Raw genomic sequence first — 10673 nt, 5'->3', positions numbered from 1 at the left:
CCAGCCCCAGCGGCTGCTCTTCACTGACTCCTGGCTCTGCTGGTGGGCTCGCTCTGCCGCCAGACTGCTCACCCCTTAGTTAGGGGGTGCCAGTAGGTGAAGCACTCGAAGGCACAGGGTGGGCTGGGAACGATGGGAGTAGCTGGGGGGCTGTGACCTGGCGATGTTCTCCAGGCTGGCCCATGGGATGGTGACCTCCCGAGCAGTTTCTGAGCTCGTTTTGCAAGAGGGACCTTGTGGTGCAAAGACTTTCAGTGTCAGCTCTTGACTATAGACATAGAATTTTCCACGTACCCAGCTCATGTGAACACTGAGTAAATGGCAGAGACGGCTCTGGAAATTCAAACACAGCACTTCCGTGCAGGTCTCTTTGCAAAGAGCTGGTTATCACCCCCCGGAGCAGAGCCGTGTGTGTGCTTTACCCCTCAGTCCCCAGCAGGCAGAGGGACAAGCCCTGACGTGGCTTTGTGGCATGGGGGACAAGGGAGCTGTGGGGAAGGAGGGCAGAACAGCCAGTACTGGGGCTGAGACTCTGAGACAGACCCCACTGCTGGGGGGTGTTACCCCATAAGTGAGGGGAGACACCAAAGGGTTTCACTCTGCTATATCTGTATGTGTTTATATGTACGTGTATGCATATATAGGGGGTGGGTGTTTGTATATGCATACTATAGATACATAACTATAGGGTATATGTATAGTTATGCACGTATGTGCATATATGGGGGTGTGTGTGTGTCTAGTTATGTGTGTATGCATATACAGGGTATATGTGTGTATATATCCATTCACATACATGGCTATAGGGTATGTGTGTGTGTATGCGGATATAGGGAATACAAGTGTATATACATGTTTACGGAGAGAGAGGGATGTGGCTCCCTGGCCAAGCTGTGCCCTCACAGGCTTGGGCCTCCGCAGAGACAGAGTGGACTCTGAAAGTTAAAGAACAGCTTGGTGAGAAACAGGATGTAAAACACCCTCTTCTACAAAATAAGCATAAACTTTGAAATGCTGGAAACGCAGCTCCTGTTTTCAGAGAGCTGCTGGAGGACAAACCCCGGTCTCCCCAGATTTTGAGTCCCTGTTGGCGGTGCTGGGTTTTGGGTAGAGCCATGGCGTTGGAGGGGCAGGAGCAGGGCACTGCTGCCCCCAAGGGCTGCCTGGTCAGGTCAGACTGGCTCTCCTGCCTTCCCTGGGGATGCCAGCGGTTGCTTTCCCATGCAGGAAATTGTGCCATATGAGCGAACACCTGAAATAGCCACAAAATCGAGTGGAAAACAAAAAAAAAAGCTGAAAGAGCAGGGCATGACCTGCGCTAATGTCCTCTTTTCTGTCTGACCCCTTTCATCGTGGATGAGCAGGGCTTTATTTTCAATTACTTGCTTTAAATAATTCATCAGGAACAGCCAAAAGCGCGGCGATTGTTTGTGGCACTCTGCAGTGGAAGGTAGATCGATGGTCCCTACGCTATACCTTGATCTGGCAAAAAAACCAGCGCAGATGCAGCTGTACCGTTCAGGTTAACGCAGGGAGGTCTAACTGACAGGGTGCTTCATACCGCAGCCGTAGGTTTAACTTAGGGTGGGGGGCACATCTCGTGGTCTCAGGGTAAATTACCGGGTCTCCAGCCTGGCTCTGGGAGTGGGGGAGAAGGGAATCACTTTATTGCGCTGGTGCTGAAAGCAGCCGGTGCTGAGGATCAAGGCGCTGCCTCCCCTCACACTGGGACATCACAGGGTGTTTTGTTCAGGGGAAAGCCCAAGCCTGGGAGCACCTGTGGAAGCTGGACATGGGGTCTGCTGGGATGGACGGGGGTGTTCTGACAAGAGTGAAGCTGAATAAGGCGAGTACTTTACCTGGTGTTAATTCAGTGAACACCAAACAATGATGAAAGCAAAGGGAACGTGCCTTATTCATGGGACCCCGGGTGACATCAGATGTGAGATATGCTGAATGCATTTGGGTTTATTCCCAGCCCCAGGAGCACTCGGAGCTTCCCCCACAGCCCAGCGAGGCAGTGCACCCACCCTTCCCCACGCGCCAGCATCCCAGCTCCAGCCGAGGGGCTGTCTGCCCCCTGTGGAGGAAAACGGATGATTTAGACAAAAGTAGGGCCTCCTCTGCTTGGCTGCTGGTTTCCCATGGGGTTAAGTTGTGTGTCCCTTGAGGGCTTAACAATATTTTCTAATTAATTTCTTTTCCTTCTAGAAACCTTGGGAAATCCGGACTAAGAGTCTCGTGCCTCGGACTGGGTGAGTAATGTCCGTGGCCACTGCTCTTACTGCAGCCCTGGGTGATGGTGCCAGCTCTCGTACATCGGTCAATAAAATGTGTTTCCAGAGCCCGAGGCCCTGCTCAGTCCTGCCAATGGCTCACAGCCCAGTGTCAGCTGCCCTGTGCACAGCCGAGGCACTTGCCCACGGCGTGAGGCACTGCTTTCCACCTATAGCACTTGAGTGGAGCTGTATGAAGGTTTATGGCATAAAGTCCTTATGACGGGACCCGATCTTGTGAGGGACAGCACAGAGACCACATCTGAAATGTCTGTGAATGCCCCCAAGACTGTTAAGTGTCAGAGCTCCAGTCCTGGGGCATGGCAATCTGCCGGGGCCACGGGCAGGGGCTGATTTTGTTATCGCCGGGGTGTGCACCTTGTTGTTGCTGTTCCATACTGACTTAAACTAAAGAACACCCATCAATATTTTATGAAAAAGAGCATCTCTAAGCACTGCGGCACCTGTGGGCTGGCCTTGCGGGTCCTGCAGCGATGCTGCGGTTCCTGTGGGCTGTAGTTCGTGGCTGCTGCCGGGTAAGAGTGTGTGCGATGGACTGGACAACTCCTGATGGCTTCACTCATGCGAGTAATTTCTTTGATGGCCATTGAACTGCTCACGTGAAGAATGCTCTCAAGTATCTATATATAATCTCTCTCAAAAGGAGGAGGAGGATTTCTTGCTGTGAGCACCTTCCCGTGGTGCAGGGCTGGGGCAGCAGGAAGGTGAAGCCCCTGGGGATGCACAGAAATGTCCCAGGGATGGATGTTCTGCCTTTGGTGCCCGTGGTGGGCATCCCCTTCCAGCTCCCCGCTCCGTTCCCAGCTGGTGCCTGAGGGGTTAGCTCGGTTTTTCCAACACGCTTGGAGACTTGATTATTTTAAAATGGAGTGAATTGTGAAAGTCACCCTGTATCACAAGTCATACAAATAAAGCCTGTTCTGCCAAGAACAGCTCTTCTGGTTAAAATAGAACCAGGCTTCAAGAGGACGTGTTGTCTTATCTGTGCAGAGGTTTTGTTCATCATCCTTCAGTTTCACCAAGAGCTAATGTGGTGGTGGTGGAGAAGAGTGATGGGAAGGAAGTAGCAGCAGTACAAAACGTTTTGCAGAGCTTCTCTTTAATTTCAAGCATGTGGAACTGCAGCAGCATCTAAATATACAGAGCCTTTGTGAGTGCAGCTGCAGGGGCTGAGGAGGGAGCAGGCGGCTTCTCCGGGCAAGGGCAGGGCTGGGAGAAAGCTGCTGGGCACCGCTTCGGAGCTGGGTGTCTCAGCTGCTTCCAGAAGCAGTGAGCACCTACAGCCCTGGGGGGGTGTGGGAAGCGGGGAGAGGGGAACTGGAAAGCCTGGCACTCAGTTGCCTGGTGAAGGTTCAGGTATTCCTTCTGCAGCACAGCTCATCCTCCCCACCCACCGCAGATCCTTCAGGTGGCTGCTTCCAGCCCTGGCTTATGTGACTTTTCTGAATAGCTTCTCGTCCGTGGTTCCCTGAAAGATAAATGTGTTTCTCTAAACTCTCTGCAGCATGAAAACCTAATTTACAGTTTACTAAAGTTTCTGAAGGCTCAGCAATCTTCCTTAAAAGCCTTCCAAAATCTCAGCAAGGTGGGAGTGTGCCTTATCCTCTAGTATGGAAAATTGGAGAAAAAAGTGAAGCAGAACGGACCTCAAAGGCAGGCAGAGCTAAGGCAAGGCGTGTCCTCTAATGACATCCTGCTTCTCCCAGCTCGCACTCTCGCTCGTTCATGCGCTGGGTGCTGCTCGAAGGGTGAGAAGTGTTGAGTGAGAGCACGAGGTCAGACGAGTTAGAGTGTTTCACCAGCAAAGATGCTCAGGAAGCGTGTCTGTGGGTCGCTGAACCTGCCTTCCGAGCCAGGAGTGCTCTGCCAGGCTGAGCTCCTCCTGTGGGCCAGGCAGGAGAGGCGTTACCTGAGGGATCTGCAGGGCCCAGCCATGGGCTGGCACGAGGTCCTTCCTGTGATGCTGGGTCTGAAATGGGATTGTGATGCGGGCGGAAAAATAAGGTCTTGTTTTTCACGTAGTTAATTCAGAGCGAGTTCTGCCTGTGGAGGCTGCCTGTTGATTTTTAGGAAATGTTGAGACAGCCTCCATCAAGGTGATTAGCCCCGACGCCGAGGAAACGAGCAGCAGGGTGAAACCAGCCACTGCAAACCCCCAAATCCAGGTCAGGGTGTGAAAGCACAGAAGAAATCTTCCTGAACGAGAGGTTCCTGCAGCCGCTGGGTACAGGAACAGATGTTTTGTGAGCAGAAAAGGGTCAGCTGCTGCCATCGCCCCTTGGAGCTTTGCTCTGGGGAAAAGCTTTTGCAAAGCCAACCCCAAACGACTGCTGACCCAGGACGGTGGTGACGGGGTCCGGCTTGCACCCAGGTACTTGCAGGGCGCAGGGCTGAGCGTTTGCAGGTTTTGAGTGCCAGACCAGAGCCACATGCCAGATGCCCATGTGGTATCATCCTCGCCAGGAGCAAGACTGGCATAGAATTTGTGCTGGCAGGAGGCAAGGCTCTGGCTGCCAGCCAGGAACCCTTCTTCCTCCTGCAGAGGTGACACATCTGCTGGCAACGGGGTTGTTGAGTGGTGGATTTTGCACCAGCAAATGACCCAGCACTAACCACACCTTGCCAAGGTCTGGGATGGGATGGAAAAGGAGCCAGCCCCAGTTTTAACAGAGATGCCCCTGCTGAAGGTGAGGATATCCAGCTGGGAAATCGCTTCCCAATGCGAGGGACCGACATGATGGGCAAGGGGCAGGAGCTAGAGGTCTGTCTGCTGCTGCCACGCTAAGTCGTGGGGAAGTGCATTCATAGACAGTGAATTGGAGTAGACAAGAGACAGTATAAGGGTTAAAGTAACAATTTTTAAAAGTATATCTTTCCCCAGTGTATTTTTCTTCCCAAGCACTGGCGGTGGCTGAGGTTGTGAATCATCCTCAGCCGCTGTTTGAAATGCCAAGCGTGCTGTGCGCTTTCAGGAGTGAGGGTTTTAACCGGAGTTGAGCAGCGGGCACCGTGCTGTGCCACAGCCCCGGCAGCTGCCCCGGCTGCTTTGGGTGCGGGTGCCACCCCCCATGCCGACTGCCCGGGGGTCGTCATGGGAGGGGGGGCCCTGTGCTGCCCTCCCTGCTCTGACAGGGTGCTAACGGAGCATCTCCCTTTCCAGACTGCACCTGATGCTTTAGAGATCACCTTGCTGAGCGAGCACTCCCCTCTCTGGCTGTTTTTCACGTGATCAAGGCAAAAAAAAACACCCCAAGGATTCCCCACCTGCGTGGTCCCAACCATCTCACCGACCAGGGGTCCCAGGCCCCTCAGGTCCCCCCTGCCGGGATCTGGGAGCAGACAGGCAGCTCCAGGGCAGGTTTACTCACTATGGCACATAGTTACTGCTCATCTTCAAAGTGCTCATTATTCTTCTCCCGAGCCACACACGGGAGCATTTTCCCTCTCCGTGGAGCACTGTAAGGTTGCAGCACATAAACTGGAGAGAGGATGTGTGATCCCTAAGGTGTATAAACAATTCCTTTTCCCACCTGTGCTGAGGACCTGTATGCATATGTGAGGAAAAAAAATCGCTTTGGGATAGACGGGCTCAACCCATTTTGCAGCAGAAATGCATTTTAATGCATTGCTATAAAAATAATGCTCCTGAAGCTTTCACATGGAAGGCAGGCTTCATGTGGATTTTTTTCATCTGCATAAAAAAGCTGAATGATAAACTGAAATCTATTTTAATCTTTATTCTGTGGGAGCAGAGCATTTTACTGTGATGATAAGAGAAAGGACCTTTCTGGAGGTGTCCAGCCAGTGAGGCGTGGTGGGCAGGCAGCTCTGGGCTTGCCCCATCATTGCCCTCATAGGGAGCAGAGGAAAATGCAGGATTAGTTAGAAATATGTGTGCTCTCTGCTGATTCTCTTTATTTCAGTGGCATTAGCTGGGTTACGTGTTTTTGAGTGAAAATGTCTCTTTTGCAGAGATTGTTTTTCTCTGCAGGAAATCAAGAGTTTCCGTCTAACCCCCCAGTTAACGCACATCCTTAAAAATACCTTTCCCTGTACTCAAAGAAACTTGATGCATAAAAAAAAAAAAATCAGATTGACCTTTTTTGAGGGAAAGGAAGCAAGCCTCCCCTGCTGGAACTGACTCCTGAGCTGTCTCTGAGCAGGGGTTGATCAAAGCCGCTGGCGCGTTAGCGGCAGACGTGCGCGGCTCCTGACTCCTGCTTGGGTTCATCTGCCGCGCTCGCTGTGAGCGACGAGCTCTGCTGCCTCGTAGCAGGGTTTTATCAAAGCCGCTGGCGCGTTAGCGGCAGACGTGCGCGGCTCCTGACTCCTGCTTGGGTTCATCTGCCGCGCTCGCTGTGAGCGACGAGCTCACCAATACATTTTTAATGACGATGCGGGTGTGCTGACGTATCTGTGGTGCCAGCCCCTGTGTGAGGGCTTAGGCAGGGAGAATTTAAGTTTTTCCTCCTCAGCAGCATCAGGGCTTGACCCGTCCCTGGCACTGTGGTCTCTCCTCTGTCTTGCCTAAATCAAACTGAATTCTCCAGCTCAGGGCCTGCGCCCCTCTGCCCTCCTTACAGAGGGATGACATGAGGCAGGATTTTAAATTCTGAAGAGTTTTATGTGAGTGATGTGGGCTTTGACCTATCCATTAAACAGGAGAGGTGCGGGTTTGGATGTAGCTGGTGTGTAGAAAGCGGTGCTGCAGAGCAGCGTGGTGTCTTGGCAGGCTGGTGGGAGGCACAGGTAACGCTGCAGGCTCCTCCCGAGCCTCGGCATCGCTTGCTGTGGGGTGTCGGTAAGGTCAGATAAGTAGGGCAGGAGCAGTGGCCGCCAGGGTGAGGATGTGCTGTCTGAGAAGTGTCCCATATGGGACCTGGCGCCGCCCCAGCTCGCTGCTGGCTGTGCCTTCCCACAGCTGAGGAATAGGTATCCCCAGCACGGACATCCCCCCATAGAGGGGACCTATGGGAAGTGCTGTCCTACAGCCTGGGAATAGCCAGTTAAATCCACACGCTCTTTCCCGGTTTCCACCGCAGGGTATTTCTTTTTTAGCTGTGGTCATAAAGAAACAGTGCCCCAAGTTTTTCCTAATAATAGACCAGGATCTGTGACTGCAGCTCTTTTCAGAGCCAGCCAGCAACAGCGCTGCCCATTGGCTGCGCTGCTGTCAGACGTTGGAGAAGTTCCTGGGGAAAAGTCACTTTGGGTTTTAAATACTTCAGCTCAATAGAAATGCTGCCATTTCTTTTTTTTCCTAGCTTTGACTTGTAGGATGCTCAATGACGAATAAGAAATTTAGGAGGTTTCATTCCCCAAATGACACATTCCAGCAGCATCATATTTTTTTTCCCACTTGGACAAACTGAAGCTTTGGAAAATGAACTCGGTTTTGCAAAGAGCTCAATATTTCTGTGAAACTGTGTTTGGGCGCACAGCATCCCACCAGAGCTTCCCTGAGCAGGTTCATGTGCCAGTCTCGGGTCCGCACGCTTGGCCCCACTGTCCACCCCAGGAGAGGGGGCTCGGGTGCCTGTCCTGGTCCTGCTTGATCGGGATGCAGCAGCTGCTGAGCCAGTTAACCCCATTTTAAACCTGTTTAATCCCAACGAGCCTGGATTTTCTGGAGTAAATGTTTTTATTGGCAAAAACCTCTTGTTGTAACAGATTATTTTGTCCTTTCCAGGGACATGGGTCACTTTTGGAGGTCAGATCTCAGACGAGGTAGGTATCACCTGGTGCAAGTACAATGCAGGAAGTAAATCCCCAAATGAGATATTTTTAAACGAAACCATGGCTACAGAAATCAGCGGAGCCTGCTTCTGCACGAGGAAACAGCAGTGAGCTCCCATGCAGAGCAGCGCGCTCCTGCTACCAAAGACCCTAACGAATCTGACGCTTCCCGGGGTCAGCTCTGACAAGACCCCATTCAGCCCTCAGTCATCTTCTCGTCTGTGCCTTTTGGAGTGGGATTTCCTCCCACCCCTTGGCAGCAGCAGCCCTCCTGGAGCAGAAATTGGAACGTATTTTTGCATCATGCACGTAATCAGCAACAGCCATAAATACAGGCAGGGGTTTGGCTTACAAGGAGCTGCCTGATGATTGATTTTTTTTACATAATAAGATGAAACAAATGAAAATGAGCTTTGGCTTTCCTACACACTCTTGCCCATACCAGATGGCTCTTAATCTCAGTTAATAATCCTCCCGAGTCCTGGGCAACACGTGGGTTTCCCTCCATCTCAGGTACGCTGCAGATGCCACAGAGCATCCTCCCTGCTGCCTTCCCTCTGGTACTCGACAGAAACCCAAAATAACTTTGGCAGAAAGAAAACAGTCCAGGAGACTGAACCCGAAGGTTTTTTTCCTTTTTAAGCCCTCGATCTCTGGTGGTATCTCTTCTGCTGATGGTGGATCGCTGAGTTCATTCCTGTTTCTCGCTGCTGCAGGTTGAAGCGAGATGACTTGTTTCAGTTATAAATTTTCTTCCCTGGCTCTCCTGTCCTCCTCACTCGGAACAAGTCAATGCAAAGTGTTCATGCATGAAAAAGAGGACAGGAATGCAGCCCTGTCCTTGAGGGATGCCCTCCCGAGAGACATCGGTCATGCTTGGGTGTTCTGGCTGGGTGTCAGCCCCCTCTGGGTGCAGAATCCTTCCCAGGGAGCAGCGGGACTACCAGGGCTCTGATGGGGATCACATGAAATGACCTTCAGGCATTTACACTCCCTATGACATCTGCTGGAGAGCTGCAGGGCAACCCATTGGGTAGCCAAAAAAAAAAAAACCAAAAAACCCAACCAAAACTCTCACCATGGAAATATCTTTTTTTTTGTCCCAAACACCACAGATTTGCGGGGTGTCTTCTATAACCCTCTCAAATTCTTGGCCGCTTTCCTGTTAATCTCTTCTCATATGAAATGTCTAATTCCTCCCAGGATGAGTCAAAGCGGAGTTGATGTCAATATGTTTTGGTGCTTCCCAGGCTAGTGTGTGAACCCCCAGGTGCCCTGCTGAGGGGTCTCTCTGGCCCAGGGGTGCCCACGCCCCTCCCAGCCCTGCTGAAGCCCCTTTGTTGCAGCTTCAGGGGCTTTTCCCCGTGTGGGACGAGCCACCTGCCATTCGGGATGCCATGTGCCCCCACTCACCTCTCTGTCTCTGCTTCCCCAAGGTGGCTGAGCAGCTGATGACCATTGCCTACGAGAGCGGCGTCAACCTGTTCGACACGGCTGAGGTGTACGCAGCTGGCAAGTGAGTGTCCAGTGTCCCACTCTGCTTCCGTGGGGTCCCCACACCTGGCTCTGCTCCTCCCTGTGTCAGGATAGAGAGGGCTTTCGCTCTGGTGGTGGTTGGGAAGGTCCTTTCTCCCCAAGGGGGGAACAGGAAAACCACGATGTCTGGAGCACTCTTCCAAAAAGAAAAAAAAAATCAAACAAAAAAATTAAAACCAAACCCTCTTGTACCCCCTGACCACTGAAATTTATCACTTGTGTCACTTGCTCTTGGCACAGGGAGAAAAGTATCCTGAATAAATGAAAAGTCAGTGCTCATCTTAATGGTGATGAACGGCCTGTGCCAGTGACAGCTCCCAGGCGCAGAGCCCAGTGCTGGGAGCAGCTCTGGCTGCAGCAGAGCTAATGCTCTTAGTGTTGCTGTGGAACTGGGGAAAAAAACATCCATCCGTAATACATTTGACTTTGGATTATTGATACGGCTTTGTATTTAGTGTAAAAAGTGGACTTGGGACGTGACATTCCTGGTATGGGGACAAAGTGCCTTCCCAGAGCAGATGTAGGGCATGGGGGTGGAGGTCCATCCCTGCGGGGATGGGTGGACAAGGTGCTCTGTACCCACGGAGGGGACTGTGCCCCTGGGCTGTCTGCACCCTGTCCCAGCCGGTGCTGAGCCTCTGTCACCTGTGGAGGGGGTGGGAGATCTGCCCAGCCCAGAGCGGTGCTGCCTCTGTCGAGTGGCCCTGTCTGGAGGAGCGGGGGTCACTGGCAGCTGTGACGGTGTGCCTGGTCTGAGCACCCTGCGGTCTCCCCTCACACGGGGCTCTTTCTCCCGTGCAGGGCTGAGGTCATCCTGGGGAACATCCTGAAGAAGAAGGGCTGGAGGTACTGTACCACCTGCAGACGAGCAGGACCCCTGGGGACAGGAAAATCCTTCTGGGTTTTAAAAATGATGTGTGTTAGGTGATGCTGCCCCAGCAGTGAGTGCAGGAGGCTGTGCTGGGAGGTTCATCGTGCAACCGTCAAGCGCAGAGCAGCCAGCCAGGGCTCCTGCATCAGCTTTCAAGCGCCAAACGAAAATGCTCACCTGGGTTTTTAGGAGAGCGCGCCAGCTCCCTGAGGCTGTGACCAGCAGCCTGCGGT

General features: G+C 52.5%; 1 protein-coding gene across 1 annotated transcript in view; it reads left to right on the top strand.

The window, feature by feature from the left end:
- Positions 1-10399, top strand: part of LOC104501767 (voltage-gated potassium channel subunit beta-1-like) — a 31723-nt gene extending 21324 nt beyond the window's left edge. The window contains exons 2-5 of the mRNA XM_010145635.1: positions 2212-2255; positions 7987-8024; positions 9470-9545; positions 10371-10399. Of these exons, the coding sequence (XP_010143937.1) occupies positions 2212-2255; positions 7987-8024; positions 9470-9545; positions 10371-10399 (187 nt within the window). The remainder of the gene's footprint in view (positions 1-2211; positions 2256-7986; positions 8025-9469; positions 9546-10370) is intronic.
- Positions 10400-10673: the final 274 nt, after the last annotated feature.

The sequence above is a fragment of the Buceros rhinoceros genome, unplaced genomic scaffold (assembly GCF_000710305.1).
Source record: "Buceros rhinoceros silvestris isolate BGI_N320 unplaced genomic scaffold, ASM71030v1 scaffold2431, whole genome shotgun sequence".
NCBI classification, from domain to species: Eukaryota; Metazoa; Chordata; class Aves; order Bucerotiformes; family Bucerotidae; genus Buceros; species Buceros rhinoceros.
Note: the sequence above shows the minus strand (reverse complement) of the source record. Positions and strands in the feature narration are given on the sequence as shown.